Raw genomic sequence first — 18,626 nt, forward strand, 5'->3', positions numbered from 1 at the left:
TATAAAATCATTATTAAATTCATGGTATAATTTAAACCATTTCTCAATCTATTTTCAAATATTGTTTGAATTGATGAAGCGTGTAAGAATAAGAAGGTACGTAGAGAAAATATAGAAGGATTGTTCAAATGATTCGAGAATATGATCAAATTGGACTACGTTCAAATTAATCTTTCGATTTGGGTTGGGTTCACGGTTGACATATTTTTTGTCGGGTCAACTTAACCAACCCAAAAATAGGATTACAACCCTACCTTGTGTTGTGACCGGTAAATGTTTGATATTTAAATTTTATGAAATTTGAATAATTAATATATATATATGTCGCAGTAATGATTGTCCAAAGCTTGTTGCCTATGGCCACATGACAGACGTCCTAGTCTTTTGTCTGAGTCGGTTGACAAAGACGTCAACTAATTGAGTGGGGGAGGATGTCATGGTCATGCATGTCTAAGGCGTGTTGTCTATGACTGCATGACAGATATTACGATCGTGCTTGTCTAGGACGTGTTGTCTATGGTTACTCCAAACACCTTTTACATGCTTTCATCCTAGATAGGTCTTTACCATTTCATATTGGGTCAATGTGGAGTGTATGACCGTTCACCAAAATCATATCTACATCGAGATAAAATGCCCCAACCGACAATCCAATCTAACCCAACCTAAAAGTGCAGGGTTGGGTTGCGTTCGATTGTAAATTGTATTTAAGTTGTTCGGGGAGGTTGATCCAAAATATGGAGGGGAGCTAATAAAAAGGATAGAATTGGAATTTTGAAAACTGGAAGGTAAAGCCGGGTTTTCAGGATAAATGGGTTTGACTAATTCAAAGAAAATTAGATTTTTTGGGTTTTTTTTTTTCTAATTTAAATTTAATTTATTTATTTTTCCCTTCCCAATAACTCATCTGAAGCGTCTTTGACCCAAACACGTCATTGTTTTGTTAACTTAAAATTATTTATTATTATTATTCTTATTTTCTTTTTGACCCTTAAACGCATGCGTTTCGGAATTAATATTTTTAATCTCTCTTTTTCGCAGTCTTTGACCATTATACCCTCAAAGGTCTTAAAAAATTAATTAAAATTAAATAATTTAATCGTATGAGAAATTCCCATACGTAACTATGTTGGTTTCAAACTCTACGCACTTTATACAATTTAAATTATTAAATATTAAAATTATTATAAATTTAAAAGTACAATTAAATTAAGCTTATTTTTCTTGTTGGGGATAGCCCACGTGTCAATTGTACTCGCGAACGCCACTTCATAGAATTACCCAAATTGGAAGGGCCTGCTGACGTGGACCTGGAAGCCGTTAGTTTATAATAAAATGCAAGAGGTGGATGCTGATGTGGCAGCATGATGTGTCCAATCACTTCCACCGTATTTGAAAATGCCGATAATAAAGCAAGTTGAATTTTCTAGATGGCGTCCGTTGGTCGATCAGTTCCCATTATTCAGATAATTTCATTCAAAATCTCAATTAATTTTAATACATAAAATTATATTTAATCTAAAAATGTCGAATTTATTTTAAAATATTTTTACAAAAAATATCGATTCGATCGTAATCAAATAAAGAATATCGACAATATTCGATAAATATATTTAAAATTAAAAAAAAATGAAAAATTGGTAGAAGCTAAAGTGGTGATGACCACCGAGATGGTGTAAAGAATTTTATTTGATGAGAAATATAAGTCATTTCTTGAAAGGACAAGCATTTGACATGGAAGTCTAGATTCAATGACTCTGTCTTTCTTTTATTTTCATGTTGTAGTTGATAGTTTTCATCGAGAATACAGCTCAATTGTAAAATTACAAGACTAACAATTATACGTAACGAGTCAAAGTGGACAATATTTGCTAGTAATGAGCTTGAACAGTTATAAATGGTATCTGAGCCAACCACCATGCGGTGTACTAACGAGAACGCTGGCCCCAAAGAGGTAGATTGTGAGATCCCATATCGTAAGACTGATGAAGATATGTAATGAGTAAAAACAGACACTATATACTGGCGGTGGACTTTAGCTGCATGAGTGGTTTTTATAATAACATTTCGTTTATTTTATTTATTTATAAATTATAAAACGTGTGTTTTAAAAATATTTATCATTAATTAAATTAAATTAATGTGTTATGATTAAGCAACAAAATTAATATGATTGACGTGATTGGCATATGTAATCACCCTAATTTTTTTTTACCAAAATGCCCATCTAATTTTTTTCTTTAAAAAATAATTTTATTTCTTCAATTATGATTTTTTTAATATTAAAAAAAACAAATGCAATTTACAACTTTGATTGAAATAAAAGAAATATGGTTTTTTTTTTCTTCAAAATAATTTTAGAAATTTCAGAAATATTTGTTTAAAATATTTTTAATTTTGTTAAAAAAAAACATAAAAGGTCAAAATATACAAAGGGTAGTTTGGTAAAACTTTGGAATAATAATCCAAAAATTTGTAATGTTATATTTTAAAAACAAATATTAATTTTAAATGTATGGTTGATTTTTTTTATACGATTATTAATGATTACCTAAAATATCTTAAAAAATTAATTATATATTTAAAATCCATTGATTCTTCTCTTTTATATATATATATATATATTAATTTTTTAATTTTTTAATTTATATAATAATCCAAAACAATTTGATTAAAAGATGTTAGGTTTAGATAATGATTGCAAAACACCACAAAGTTCATTATCGAATGGGTTTGAAAATTAGTAAAATTATTTGTAAAATTATTCCATTTTTGGGGGCAAAATGGTCATTTTAAATGATCATTTTAGGGCCTTAAACTCCTCTATTTTCAAACCCTACGCCTACCTATTCCCAGTTAAATGCACCTAAAGTCAATGCTTTTTTTTTCATAAATAATTATATAATTAATTATAAGCTAAGATCCAAACCCTCCAATAAAACATTAATTGCAATATTAAAAATCGATAATTAATTCATTCACTGTTTGTCATATCAACGTTATATTAAAAAAAATAGGATCGTCTAGTAATGCCAATATCACATGACCAAAATACTATGCTACCAGGCCTATCGAGATATAAAGTTGAAAATGACTTAAGCGATTAAGAAAATTTCTATAATCGAAGGACTTACACAACCTACCCGGGATAATTGTATGGTCTTTTATGGAAGTGTTGTATGATTGTCTCTCGTCTATATATAGTTCTGTCAAATGTGGCAATACACCTCTAAAGTTATTATCTTATAGATTCATTTTTTTAAAAAATTAATACGGTATTGTTAAGTGAAAGATCCAAATAAAATAAAAAAAATTACTATCTTACTTAATTCTATTTAAAGTCGGTTGAAATTAATTTTTTTTTTTTTACATCACATTTAAGTAAATAAGATAATTGTTTGTAAATTATTTCACTTTTAATTAATTAATTTCATTTTTGGGAAAGTGGGTTTATTTAAATTAACCAAAAATGGAATGAAATGATTTCGAAGATAAGAAAAATTGACATACATTGTCTAAATTTTATGTATTTAAGTGTCATATCACCATTATTTCGATCCTAATTAAAAAATAATATATATAATTTTATGTATAACTAAAATTAGATATTATGTTAAAAATATATAAAGATAAAAAAAAAATTATAATTTAATCATTTTAAACTGTAAAACTAATAACAATTAAAAAAAAAGTTAAATCTTTATAAATAGCTAACTAATTTAAATATTTCTGTTAGGACATAATTTCAAATCATATTATTATAACATAAAATTAAGAAAAATAACGAGAAATAAAATATTATTTAATCGAGATATTGAGTTATTTCATCAAGTTGTGTTATATTCAAATTGACGAGCTCGACCATATTGAGACGTTCTAGAAACGTTTTCGACTTAGTAAGGTCAAAAATATTAGTATAAGTAATATTTTAGGAAAATGAAGTGACGCATATTACATCAGTGTTATATCACATGAGACGCCGTGATGTAACATGAATAAATTACCACAATTTATGTCATTAGAAGGAAGTATTACGTGCATCAGCTCATTGAATAACGATTCTTAATGTAGGACCTTATGCTTGTTGTATATAACACGAGCATGGATTACTTCTTTAGTATGTTACTCACAGACGCGTACATTATAACATTACACGAGTCCAACTAGTAGGTTCATACGCCTTGAATAATAGAGTATAGTTTAGCTGTAATTGACATGTACTTATTTTCTCGAGTTTTAAAGATCAAATATTTCCGCTCGACGTTTAGCTTTACCTTAAAACTTTTTGAAAAGTACTTTCTGATCAAACACTTCAAAAAAAAAAAACTAATTAATTTGATGATTTTAATGTAAATAAAACATTTGGATAAGAACAAAACCCAAAAAAAAAAAAATAATAATAATAATAATAATTAATCGTAAAAAATGGAAAGAAAGTCGATATTTTCAGCTCCTTAATCCTCGTGGTGCCGCAAAGTTATAGTTGGGTAAAGCCTAATAATTTAAAACCATAATTAATTAAATAAATAAAATAAAGGTTCACACGTAATTATTATTTTTCTAGCTTAATGTCTGCCCGCTGCCTGCCCGTTCACTCACAATTTGTAATTTTATGATTGTCTCCTTGTCTCCCATTCACAATAATTTTATGTTTTAAATTATCCTTTGTCTTTCCATCATCAAATTTTGAACCATCTTTCAAACATGTTTCTTTGTCTTCTTAATGTTTTTTTTTTTAATCCACCCGGTCTCGTTTGCGAGAATTATGGCTTTGATTAGTTGTTAGTTCACGGTGAAATTGGAATCGTGAATTGAATTTTCCTTTGATGATGTGTCTAATATTGTAGCTCTGTTTCGATAGTCATAATACGATTATCGGGTTTTGACCTGATTGTAGTGGTTAGTTGTTGCACGACGACTCCTTCTAAGCATACGATTTTTAGTTTAAGCTCTTTTATTAGGATTTCATTCGGGCCATAATTCTTTTGATTAGTTATTCGTTGAGGGTGAAACTGGAATTGCAAATTGAATTTCCCTTTGATGATGTGTCTAATATTGTAGCTCTGTTTCGATAATCATAATACGATTATCGGGTTTTGACGTGCTTGTAGTGGTTAGTTGGTGTGCGATGACTCCTTCCAATCATACGATTTTTATTTTAAGCTCTTTTACTAGGATTTCATCTGGGTCGTAATTCTTTTATAAATGAATAACACAAATATTAGTTTAATCAAAACGCGTATTCATGTGAGATTCTTTTACTCCCGTTTTATTGCTCTCTTGTTCTTTCACTTTCTCGAGATTTTTTCTACATTAGTCATTAACTAACTAACAAATATTTTATTTTGTATATAATTTCTCTTGGTAGCTCAAAACAACGGCAGACCCTCCACAATAGAACCCTCCGAGGTGAAATATTGAATCTCGGTGGAGATCGTCCCTGTCTTGATGATGCAATGTATATGACCCAACCCAATTTAGCTAAGACTTAGGAAATTAGATTAAACCATTTTTTATATTCAAAATTAAATTAAACAAGATCAAAATAGTAATTAAAAAAAAAAAGTCAGGCCCAGGCCCAAAAGAAGGGCCCAAATAGCTGATTTTTCATGGCTTTATTTATAAAAGAATTATTGAATAAAAGATTCGATATACTTTTATTAATTCGGTTTTATTTTATTTAGGAAAAAGAAAAATAAAAGACAAGGGAAGGCTCTGATGGGGTTTCTTTTGATCGACTTCCAATTCAACCATGGCTATGGCGAGCTTTGCACGACGGAAGGCCTTCTTCTTCTCCAGAAATGCTTCCCATTCATCTTCAATGGATGTTCTCAAGTTCAACTTCTCCAGGTGCTTCGCTTCATCGGGATCTGATGAGAATGACGTAGTCATCATCGGCGGCGGCCCTGGAGGCTATGTCGCGGCCATCAAGGCTGCTCAGCTTGGCCTCAAGACCACCTGCATCGAGAAGCGTGGGACTCTTGGCGGTACTTGTCTCAATGTCGGTTGTATACCGTCCAAGGTGATTTGCTTGCTTCCGAGATTTTTTTTTTTCTTTGTAGCTCAACTCTTTCCTCTCTCTTTGCGTCTTCTCTCTGTAGTGATGTTGAAATTTTCGGTTCGCGATTAGATGTGGTGTTGGAGTGATCTCTTATTGTTTATTCAGGTCTGTCTTTAAGGAAATCTGATGCAACTTTTTTCCTAACCAAGGGCAAAGAAATGATTGAATTTCTCGTGTGTTTTATGGTATTGACTGATTGCACTTTCCTATGAAATTAATGGAGTTTTGAATCAAATAATGTTGATTGCCCGTTAATGGCTTCTCGTATTGCTCACCACTAACAACTCTTGTTGCTTCGATGTTTTGATCATTAGAGGCAAGTTCAAGCCTCTAACATATGGATTTCTGTTTGTTTGAATAATTTCAGGCTCTTCTTCATTCCTCTCACATGTATCATGAAGCTAAACATGCATTTGCAAACCATGGCGTGAAGTTTTCTTCTGTTGAGGTTGATTTGCCTGCCATGATGGCACAGAAAGATACAGCAGTTGCTAATCTGACGCGAGGTATTGAAGGCTTGTTTAAGAAGAATAAAGTGAACTATGTCAAAGGTTATGGAAAGCTAATCTCCCCTTCTGAAGTTTCTGTCGACACGATCGATGGGGGAAACACGATTGTGAAAGGAAAGAACATTATAATTGCTACTGGTTCTGATGTCAAGTCCTTGCCTGGGATCACCATTGATGAGAAGAGAATTATTTCATCTACTGGAGCTTTAGCTTTGTCTGAAATTCCCAAAAAGCTTGTAGTCATTGGCGCTGGCTACATTGGCCTAGAGATGGGTTCGGTGTGGGGACGACTTGGCTCCGAGATAACTGTTGTTGAGTTTGCTCCTGACATTGTCCCCACCATGGATGCAGAAGTTCGCAAGCAATTCCAGCGCTCTCTAGAGAAGCAAGGAATGAAATTCATGCTCAAAACTAAGGTGGTAGGAGTTGACACATCCGGAGATGGTGTAAAGCTGACCCTTGAGCCAGCAGCCGGTGGAGACCGGACCACTCTCGAGGCTGATGTTGTTCTTGTGTCTGCTGGTAGAACTCCGTTCACTTCTGGACTTGGACTCGAGAAGTTAGGAATGGAAACGGATAAGATAGGTCGAATTTTAGTAAATGATAGATTTGCCACAAATGTGCCTGGAATCTATGCTATTGGGGACAATTCCTGGGCCGATGTTAGCTCATAAAGCCGAAGAAGACGGTGTTGCTTGCGTAGAGTTTTTGGCTGGTAAGACAGGTCATGTGGACTATGACAAGGTCCCCGGGGTTGTATATACACATCCTGAGGTCGCCTCTGTCGGGAAGATGGAGGAGCAGGTGAAGGCACTCGGGGTTGCTTATCGTGTCGGGAAGTTCCCATTCTTGGCGAATAGTCGAGCCAAGGCAATTGATGATGCTGAAGGTATTGTGAAGATATTGGCTGAAAAGGAAACAGACAAGATATTAGGAGTGCATATAATGGCTCCCAATGCAGGGGAGCTGATCCACGAGGCAGCCATCGCTTTACAATATGACGCTTCAAGTGAGGACATAGCCCGCGTTTGCCATGCACATCCCACAATGAGTGAGGCACTGAAGGAGGCTGCTATGGCAACATACGACAAGCCAATTCATATATAAGCCAATTCAAGCGTTCTTCCATTTTTTTTTTCCTTATCACTCTCTTCATTGAAGGGTTCGAAGTGTTTCGAATACCGATTTGCTGTTTTTCAGCTTACATTTTGGAATGGTTACAATAATGTTGTACTTTTTATACCCGAGTTTCAAATAACATGAAATGCTTAAGTTGTCGCGCAGTTTGCTGCGTGCAGCAAAACGCGAATTAGAACACAATGATTAGAAACCCAAGCAATCACTTTGATAACCAAGCAACAGAACTGTGTGTACAAATAAATTGATAATAACAAAGCCTTCAAGTAGAACCATCATCTAGGATTATGGTGGAAAAAGGGCTTACATTTATTTATTCCACAAGACAGTATAAAGCAGCCATAGTTTTAGGCTCCAAATTAGCTATGAATTAAGGTCGCTTTGTAGTCGATGACGATAACTTTGTCCAATGATGCAAGGAACAAATTTGCGAATTCCACATGCGCTGGATGAGATACATATTCTGCTATGCCTTCTGTACTCTCAAATGTGGATTCAAAGACGTGAGTGAAACCTTGGTGTAGATTTTCAATGCTAACATCCTTGCCGCTGGCGTGTAGAAGATAAAAGAAATGCTTAAGGTTATCGATGAACTTCAAAGCTAAACTTATATGTACGCAAGTAGATAAAGAAATGCATAAAGTTTCAATATACTATTGACGAACAACAGAAGGAAAACACGGTTTCGGGGCGGGCTGCGAGAGCAGTACCAAATCGAGGCAAACTTTGAATACTAGATATGATCTCAAAATAACAGGGGTCAAGGTCGGCCAGTGAGACGATGGGGGATAAGATTCATCATCGAGAGGGAAACAGGCATGACTATAAGCATCGAAAGAACAAAGAATTTTCAATATCTTCAAAAACTTGGAGAGCTTGCAAACAAAAACCATAATGCTATTATGAATATTGAAATCATCCCTCAAAAGTTTGTTATCTTAATAGAAAGACCAACTTATTTATTCTAAAAGTAAATCCTATGTGAAAGAATGCAACAGATGAAAACATACAGCAAAAATAACATTTTCTATTCAATCTTTTTTTATTTTGATGTAATGTCTGGGTAAATAGAAAATGCATTGGATTATCGAATTGTCGTAAGTAACGCTATATTTTACTTGTAGGTGAGTTATGTTCATGGATTCCTAAATCATAATATCTATCTTATTCCCTAGTGTTCCAAAATTCTTTTTTTTTTTTTTTTTTTTCAAATCATCTTTGAAAATATAACTATATAAACATATTTCACTAGATTTTGCTAAAAAATAGAGAGTTGTTCTCAAACCATTCTACAAACAAACTCCAAGGTCTACAAAGAATTGGCTTTTGATTGGCGACTTCAATATCTCGGTGGGTACATGAAAAGACTAGAGGAAAAGTCACTAGAAGAATGGGACATTTCAACAATTTGATAAGAAGAATGACTTCAATGTCTCTCGGTGGGCAGATGGATAACTTGCGGAACGATAGAACGCTTTTGGAGTGAAAAAAAAAAAAAAAAAAAAGCTTGCGTGGTGGATTTGAGGTAGTGTGTAAAAGTAGATCCATATCAGAGAGCTTTTTTCTTTTTTCACGATCTAAATGAAAGTTGGTCACAGTGACAGCAAATATGAAGGCTTCAAATGAAAATGAAACTTGATCACCGATTGAATTAGGGTTTGGTTCTCTTCAGATTTTGCACAATAGAAAAGCTCTGATACCATGTTACAAGTCTAAATTAGGCTGCTATTTTTTCTTATTAATTTTCAGATAAGTACATGTTCCTTTACCGGGAAATACTGACTAAATCTAAATTCACTAGATACTAGGGAATCTAAGTATTCTTCGACACATTTATAGAAAGATTATTAAAAAACTATATGTAGAAAGGTGAACCACACTTTGTTCGATGGAATATCATAAACCTCCTAACAGAAAAAAGAGGACTCGGTTTATTTTTGATAAAGAAGAACAAAACTCCCCCCGCAAAATGGATATGGAGAAATAATCACAAGGAAAACCCTTTGTGGAGAAAACTTATAAAGGATATATATACTCCTACATCATATAATAATCGACCACCTCTATCTTTTGCAAAGAGGTCATGGAAGTACATAAAAAAAAATATCAAAACCTCGTCACCAACCAAATTTGCCATAGGGAGGGTGGGTAATGGAGGAGGCACATCATTCTGGACTGACCCATGGATTGAAAACACCACACTACCCCAATAGTATCCCCTTTTGTATAGACTCTCTCATAGAAAAAGAGTCACGACCAAAGAAACGTGACATGATGTCAACAAATTCGAGGAACTAAAGCTTGATAGGAATCTAAAGGATAATGAAGTTACGAAATGGGCAGAATTGAGTCTCGACTTTGTCCCAGTCGTATTGTTAAATGAAGTAAACTCATTAACATGGCTTCCTTGCTAATGGAGTCTTCGATGATAGACATAGAGAAAAAAAAAAGTGGAAGCAATAAATCTCCGTATGAAAAGTAAATCATCCTAAAAAGGTAAAGTTTTTTCTTGGGAGAATAGTGCATGAATGCTGTTGGTGCATAAAGCCATGAGTGAGTTTACTTTGCCACTTCATTCTCTCGTCTTACTTTCTAGATTTACCAAACTTTGAAAGTATATGCTAGATGGAGAGGAAAGGAATGAGAATAAAGATTTCTGTCATGCCCCACATCAGCTGGCTGTAGATTCAGCCATAGAGACTAACTATAGTGTGCTAAAATTTGTTCAGAAACCAATGAATCTAGAATAATAACTATAATGGCCCACATCCAGTTCGCATCATTCACTCAGCGCTTAAGGAATCTAGAATCTGGACCTAAAATTAGGGATGCAAAAACCCCAACCCAATCAACCAATCCATCCAGAACTATTCAACTTTCAACATACAATCGTAATCAAGATGACGGCATCTAAGACATCGAAAATGAGAAAACAAAAGCCAGCAAGGGGCGATGCACGAATTAACAACAATATCTCGAATGATAATTGATGATAAAACGCATTAGCATTGCCGAGTTGAGTAAGGGGAAAAAGAAAAGAAAAATTACCACTGGAAAGCCTTCATAGGTTCAATGAGATTGACGAGATTGGCATATCCCTTGATGAGTTGGTCGATTTGTTCCTCTGTGATTCCATCTTTGAATTTCGCCAGCAAAATGTGCTTCACAATGCCTTTCGGTTCCTCCATCACTTCAAACCAGTTAGGGCACTTTCCGAGAAAAGAAAACAATGGATTAAAGTTAAGAGTAAAAGTTCTTAAGCAATGGGACTTTTGGATTAAACTTAAATTATTTTTAAAATAGATAAATTAAAGTTTTAAAAAACTAGTTTTTATAGCATCAAGGGCATTTGGTCTAGTGGTATGATTCTCGCTTAGGGTGCGAGAGGTCCCGAGTTCAATTCTCGGAATGCCCCATGATCATTTTTTTCAGCCATTACTAGTATTCCTTTATCCTTATTTATCCTTATCATTTTCTATCCTATAACATCAATTTTTCCTCTAATAAAGTCAAATTTAATAGGATTGTCAAACCTTGATATTTAGGTATTTTACGAATAAATATTTAGTATCAAAATCTCAAAATTGGGTCGTGACATATTTATATAAGAATAGTAACCGACCAAAGTAGATAACATCTGTTTCCCACAATAGAGTTGTGTCTAACAATTTCTTACATGAATAACCCGTTCAATATTGAAAATTGAGCTTACGTCGATACGTAACTGATCAAAGCGAATAACATCTGCTCGTGATGGATTTGGGCCATTACAGTACCTATTTTCCACAATAGAGTTAGGGTTCAACAATTTCTTCCATGAATAACCAGATAAGTATTGAAAATTGTTATTTCTCACCTAAATTTTTTATTAATATTTAAGTAAATTATACCATCGACCGGAGGAGGTTTATTGGAAAAGTAAAAATAAAAGCATTAACTTAAATTAAATTAAATGATGTGTTATTTACACTTAATTTTATTAATAATACATTTTTAATTAAACTATGTCGTTTTGATAATCGTATTTTTTTTTAATTTGTAATGGTTTAATATTTATATTTTAAAGGTTTTAGTAGTGAAAGACTTGAGTTGTAACTTTCATAAAATCTTTTATTCCAAATGATCCATTGATGAACTATGGGCAAATAGTCAATTGATGCAATTATCTAATCATTCATAGTTTGGTCCCTTTCGTGACATATATTGTAATTATTGGTCTCGAGCTTCGTGATCTTCCATGACTATCATAGGGTCCCGCTTTATTATTTATAATATATTATAGCTAAAATGTAGCAATACGTGCAAATGTGAGTATACTGTCACAATCACACTTTTGCGACAGTAAGATAACGATTGTGCGACACTTGTTCTAACACATCAAACAAGTCAGTTGTAAGAAATTCGGACTTCGCAAACAATGTTACTATTTTTTTTAAGCAAATAACATTTGTAAAAATTAGTTTGTTATAATTATTGGTCTCGAGCTCCGTGATCTTCCATGACTATTATAGGATCCCGCTTTATTATTTATAATATATTATAGCTAAAATGTAGCAATATGTGCAAACGTGAGCATACTGTCACAATCACACTTTTGCGACCGCAAGATAACGATTGTGTGCCACTTGTTCTAACCCATCGAACAAGTCAGTTGTGAGAAATTCGGACTTTGCAGACAACGTTGCTATTTTTTTTAAGTGGATAACATTTGTAAAAATTAGTTTGTTGTAATTATTGGTCTGGAGCTTCATGATCTTCCATGACTATCATAGGGTCCCGCTTTATTATTTATAATATATTATAGCTAAAATGTAGCAATATGTGCGACCCCTAAGATAACGATTATGCGCCACTTGTTCTAACCCATTGAACAAGTCAGTTGTGAGAAATTCGAATTTTGCAGACAATGTTACTATTTTTTTTTTTGAAGCGGATGACATTTGTAAAAATTAGTTTGTTGTAATTATTGGTCGGGAGCTTTGTGATCTTCCATGACTATTATAGGATCCCGATTTATTGTTTATATATATTATAGCTAAAATGTAGCAATATGTACAAATGTGAGTATACAATAGGATAACGATTGTGCGACACTTGTTCTAACCGATCGAACAAGTTGATAATGTTACTATTTTTTTTTTTTTTTGTCTCCGTCGTTTGTAAAAATTAGTTTGTAATTTTGGAAGAAATTAAATGAAAAATAAAAATGATTAATTTTGAGATTAATAAATTAATTAAATTTTTAAAGGAGAAATAAGGAATGGGAAATGAGAAGGTAACCAAAATTTACCATTCCAAGAAGACTTCTCATGTGGGTGCACAAATTTCGGGCAATAAGGAAATGAAAACTTTATGCAGGCAAGAGAGAGATCGGTAACATCTGGACCGTCGGAAATCTCAATTGCTTCAACCGACGGCCACGATCGAGTTTGACCGGCAACTATAAAGCTCGAGAACTGTCCTTAATTTCACATTTGTTTTTAGTTATAAAAGGAAACCGCCCGCATATTCTGTTCTCTCTGTTCGCGGGTGATACATACAAGGGCTTCGAATTCGTGTTCGTACTATCTCTGTAAATCTAGCGCCATTCAATGGTGTTATTCGGATGCCAATCGTCGCTTGCTCGTCGTTGATTGGGAATTAAGAGGGGAACAAGCTCGTTGCAATAAGGATTTATTCCCGTTTCCATCATGTTCGAAGCTCACGTAAGGCTTTTGATCGGGTTTTTTTTTTCTATTCTTTTTCAGTCTATTAGATTGTACATTAGCTGACTTCGATATTGAACATAAACTGGTTTTATCTCTCTTATAGGCGACTTAGATTATACATTTTGGAGAGTTCGATATTGAATGCGTACTATTTGAACTCTTTAGCCTTTTAGGCATGCTTTTCTTTTTGCCATTTTTTAATTGTGTAGTTGATTACTTTCCTATGATCACGATCATATTGGTGTTCCAAGAGTTCTGAATTGCTATACTTTCCCATTTGACGTGAATGGATGGTCTTTATCGAGTATTACATATCGCTATTCAATATTTTGGGTCGGTCGGGGGGTTCTGAAACTGCTATAGTCGCCGTCTATTATATGATCCTGGTCATGTAGGACAAAAGCTGCCTCTTAAGTTATTGGACGTGGTAGTTGGTGTCACAATGCCTGTGAGGACGAGATTGCCAGGAAAAAACGGAAGGTTAACTGATAAACAAATGGGTTGGTCCATTTTTCTTTGGGTGAAGAAAACCAACGTTTGATTCATTGTTAATTACTAAACTTGCCACTATACATCAACAATGTACTGCTTGTCTTTATTGTCTATTTTTGATATAGTCTGATCTAAACTCTTTGTTCTAGCCACTAGGTTACTGACGTGGTTTTATAATTATTATGCCTTGCTATCAATGTTTTATATAATGTTCTCATGCTTCAGCTGTTGCCACGATTTTTCTTTGTAGGTTTTGCATTTGATTAGAAAATATTTGGGGGAATATGTCCAAGGACTCTCGTTAGAGGCTTTAAGAATAAGTGTCTGGAAAGGTTTGTTGACCAATTGTTCACTTATTAACATGCTTGGTTTTGTTATGCCAAAGCATCTATCATTTGTATTATTTGTTTTTTTTTTGGATAAGAAACATTGAGCATCTATTATTTGTCAGTAAATGAATGACCAGAAAGTTCATATGACAATGTGAAAAATATTTTATAGCTTGGTAATCAGAATTTTTGCTCATTTGCATGATAAAATGATGTATTTTTAAATACACGAGCACATTTGTATTTTTTTAAAAATGGTACATCATGTGGTTCTTTAACGTGACACATGAAATGTTGTGACTTGTTATCTATTTTGCAGTTTGTTATTTTTGTACATTTGAAACGAGCTGCTAAGTCTCATGCTATTTTTGTATCACCTCATTTCATAAATGATAATACATCACTTGGCTTTGTGTCTTCTGTTTGAAGCATTCCTTAAATTGTTCTTTAGGTGATGTTGTCCTCAAAGATTTGAAGTTAAAGACCGAGGCACTCAATTCACTAAGGCTTCCAGTCACCGTTAAAGCTGGCTTTGTTGGTACAGTAACATTAAAGGTAGAGAATATTGTTTCAGGGTGTTGGTTAGACGGTTTACGAGTTTTTAACCCCTTCGTTGTTTTAGTCTGTTGCCCATGATGAAAAAAAGCCTTTTTTTATTCTTTTTATTCACTTATCTAGATGATTTGCTGGATATGTCTTTCTTAACCTTTTGCACTATTTAGTTGATTTAAAACACATGCATTTGAATTAAACATTTGATAAAAATGATGGACAAAAGTATTTTTGTGGACTTCGGTTCATTTGTCTCTATGTACACACAAGTAGTGTGAAAATGTGGAATTTTTTTCAAGCATTCTTCCTTACGTTCTCTTAAAATTTATTTTGTGACATTTCAATTAAGAACTGCGGAAAGTTCTCTGCAAAATTCTTGAAGTTATTCTTTTCATTTCCCATAAGTTTTGGGTCTTATTTTTGGGGGTGGGGGTGTGCAATTTTGGGTTAATTATGTCGCTAAAAATTGGAGACTAACTTCTTGATTTTGTAATAGCTTTTGGAGTATGTTGAAAAGATATCCAAAAAATCTAACCCAAGCCCATCTTAGCAAATTGACTAACCTATTTCAAGCTTCATCACTGCTTTTAAGAAGAAGACCCATCATCCATGGGAGGGGAATGCTCTAAAGTGATGGAAGGTAGTTTAAGAATAGGCCCCATTGCACCCTTTATCCAAATGACAATTTCCCTTGATGATGTTTGTTCCTTGGTGTGTTGTTTAAGAATGAAGTGCCAAAGAGCCTCCTGGATTTAGATTGTTCGAGGTTCAAATTGGATGCTGTTGGTTTCCTTAGCAAGCTTTTGGTTTGTTTGTTATCTGGTTTCTACTGTGGTTTGGATGGCTCATAATGTGGAGAGTGAGGTAAGCTACTAGTGGGAAGGAGATTAATTTGGTGTTGGATGGTTCTAAGAGGCGGTAAAGAATTTGGCATATTGGTTAGGATGGGAGATTGCTTCAGGTGGGTTAAGGGTGGGGGAAGAGCATTCTGATGGGATAACTCTGTGAAGGAATTTTTGAAAACTAAAGCCAAGACTAAATCTTCTTTGTTTTGGATTAAGTATTTGTTTGTGCAAATGGTAAAGAGTTGGTTCTTTATGAATCTTTTCCCCCACGGTTTTGTCCAAAGATAATGGGATAAACTTTTTGCCCATCCAAGTGAATTCATAGGTGTTGTCCCACCCCTTATGAATAGTTTGATTATCACATTTCCATTGTTGACCTAACAAAAAGACCCAAAATACTTAGACAAGACCGACGCTCCGGGATGACCCCTCTATGACCGTACAACTCTCGGACACTCCCCCATCTCTATCAGTGGTCAGCAGTCACTCAAAAAAAAAAAAAAATGGAAGAATGGGGTGAATATAAAAATACTCAGTAAGCAACCTATTTATAGACTCTTATTGAATCCTTATCCTAGTGGATTACCACTAGTTCTCTTTGGGCTTTAGGAAGTTCGGGCCTAATCTTTATAGCTATCTCAGCTTCAGGGGAGGCCTTAAAGCTCGAAGCAGACCTATGCAAGTTACTTGTTCTTTCTATACTTTGACTTAGGTAGCTTGCCTTTCTTAGGCAATGAATGATCGACATCTTGGGTTGAGGTGCTGCCTCAATAAAATATGGTAGGATAGTTTGACATGTACTGATCTAAACATCATGAGTGGAAGGTCAATTGACGGACCCTTCCATAGTGCCATCAAATCACTCTTAAATATGGGGGAGCGACCCCCATGTGCTACCTCGATAAATATGTTAGGATAGTATAACATCTACTAATCTGAACATCATCTATGTAAGGTCAATTGGCAGAAAGGTCCACAAGGCCATTGAGTCACTCTAGGTCTGGGGAAGTGACCCCATGTGACGGTCAACTACTACGTTTACATGTGTGGTCTCTCACACCCTCTCAGAATGGGTTTACAACACAAAGGCTCTGTTTAAGAGACTTTTGACCATTTTCACTCACGATAGTGGCACCTAGTCGCCTCGACGCACTACCCTTATTGACCTAAGCCTAGCTCGAGGCTTCTACTCCTGTGGACCTATTGCTTGGCAAGGGGGTGCTATTGGATCTGACCTAGGACGTTGATAATGCCATCCGGGTACTCTGATCACATTGCTAGCGGCTTGGAGAGCTAACTTAGTCACTTATGGGTGATATGGAGGTGTACCAGGTGTCTAGGGTGTCTAGATGACTTAAAACGTGAACTCTTTACTCCAAGACTCTCTGTACTAACTCCTTGAGTTTTCTTGGTCTGGGAGCACTAGGGCCTAGATCCTTGATCCTCACTCACGATCCCAAGGTGCTCGGTCTACTAGAGGCATCTTGACTTAGGTCATCATTTAACCAACCTAACTCTAGCGCTCTAATCTTAACTCAATGCAGATAACTATGCTTTACCGAGAGAACACACAATTATCACTCAATCACCTCGAGCTATCCTACATTTACATTTACATGCATGCTTCGTCACGGAGAACATCCTATCAATCACCTAAAGCATGGTGTACATTATCTAAACATTCATGTAATCCCAACGAGGAGATAACGTCCGTCAATCACTTGGAGTACAGATCACAACATCCCGTCCTCCTTTCTAGCATAGCAGAAAGCATTTAAATATCATGCATTATAGAAATCTCATCCTAGGGGCATTTTCGTAATTTTTCATACCGGTAATGCATTCTCATCCAAAATGACCCTCCTAAAGTCCTAATCATGCATATTCTAACCATTTAAGGCAAGGTATGCTCGCATGTTAGCATGTCTTACAGGTATTACTTGAGAAAATCCGAAAATCTACGTACTTGGGATGATGCATGCTGGGGGCTCCGAATTTGCAGAGTTAGACAACACGAGTTCGCAAACAGAAACAAGGATTCACAAACAGAATCAAGGATTGTCACTAAGCTTGATATTGAGAAAGCTTTCAAGAAGGTCATTTGGATCTCAGTTTTAGGTTTTGGCCATAAGTGGAGAAGATAGATAAAGGATTGCATTTCATCCTTGAACTTCTCTATTCTCTATAATGAGTGATGCATCCATAATTTTTTTGTTGACAGAAAAGCAGATTGGTACACCGATATAGTATGAGGGAGCACTTTCTTAAGACATTTTGAGAGTACCCGAGCAATAATCTTGTGTAGACTAGTAAGAATAATCGGTCTAAAATCACCAACTGCAATGACATCTATCTTCCTGGGGATAAGACAAATATAAGTCTCATTGACGTTGGCTATGATGATAGCATTTTTTAAAAAAATTTCAAACACCCTCTTGACATCTTCCTGAGAATGTTCCAAGTTTTTTTTTCTTCTTTCTTTCTTTTTAATTCAGCAATGTATGCATCTGGCCCTGGGGATTTTGTTAGTACTCTGTTCATAACAGCAAAGAGGATCTCTTCTTCAATAAAGGGGAGTTTCACGTTGCTCAGTTCTATCAAAATAGGTCTCCAATCAATGTTTGCGGTGTTCTTTGGGTATGAGCCCCTATAGAACAAAATGTATTCATCCTAAATCTTCCTATCTGGTAAAAAATTTGAACCCAGACTAGTAAGTATCTCAACAATAGCGTTCTCTTTTCTCTTGGCTGCCATAAGATGATGGAAAAAAATTAGAGGTGACATCTCCTTCGGATAACCATTTATTTTTACTTCTCCAAATGGTTTCCTCTTTGACAAAATTTGATAGAATTTCAGATCTAGTCTCTTCCCCTTTCTAGAAATGGATCGGGTTTAATGGACCTTGTTCTTCAATTCAAGGGAGTAATTTTTTTGTTTCCTATACACAAAAAAAAAAAAAAAAAAAAAAAAAAAAAAAAAAAAAAAAAAAAAAA

General features: G+C 34.6%; 2 protein-coding genes, 1 non-coding gene and 1 pseudogene across 3 annotated transcripts in view; 3 read left to right on the plus strand and 1 right to left on the minus strand.

Moving 5' to 3' along the window:
• Positions 1-5,679: 5,679 nt before the first annotated feature.
• Positions 5,680-7,812, plus strand: LOC111457782 (annotated as a pseudogene).
• Positions 7,813-7,893: 81 nt separating this feature from the next.
• Positions 7,894-10,946, minus strand: LOC111457783 (stress-response A/B barrel domain-containing protein HS1). Its single transcript, XM_023100180.1, has 2 exons — positions 10,756-10,946; positions 7,894-8,256 (listed from the first exon to the last, which is right to left on the minus strand). Exons 1-2 carry the CDS (start codon positions 10,893-10,895, stop codon positions 8,067-8,069), a joined length of 330 nt encoding a protein of 109 aa, XP_022955948.1. The 5' UTR covers positions 10,896-10,946; the 3' UTR covers positions 7,894-8,066.
• A 104-nt stretch (positions 10,947-11,050) lies between these two features.
• TRNAP-AGG lies at positions 11,051-11,122 on the plus strand. The gene has a single exon. It is a non-coding gene; the product is annotated as a tRNA-Pro (tRNA).
• A 2,082-nt stretch (positions 11,123-13,204) lies between these two features.
• Positions 13,205-18,626, plus strand: part of LOC111457570 — a 71,661-nt gene continuing 66,239 nt past the window's right edge. The window contains exons 1-3 of the mRNA XM_023099852.1: positions 13,205-13,412; positions 14,158-14,239; positions 14,688-14,791. Of these exons, the coding sequence (XP_022955620.1) occupies positions 13,398-13,412; positions 14,158-14,239; positions 14,688-14,791 (201 nt within the window). The 5' untranslated portion in view covers positions 13,205-13,397. The remainder of the gene's footprint in view (positions 13,413-14,157; positions 14,240-14,687; positions 14,792-18,626) is intronic.

The sequence above is a fragment of the Cucurbita moschata genome, unplaced genomic scaffold (assembly GCF_002738365.1).
Source record: "Cucurbita moschata cultivar Rifu unplaced genomic scaffold, Cmos_1.0 Cmo_Scf00020, whole genome shotgun sequence".
Taxonomy (NCBI): Eukaryota; Viridiplantae; Streptophyta; class Magnoliopsida; order Cucurbitales; family Cucurbitaceae; genus Cucurbita; species Cucurbita moschata.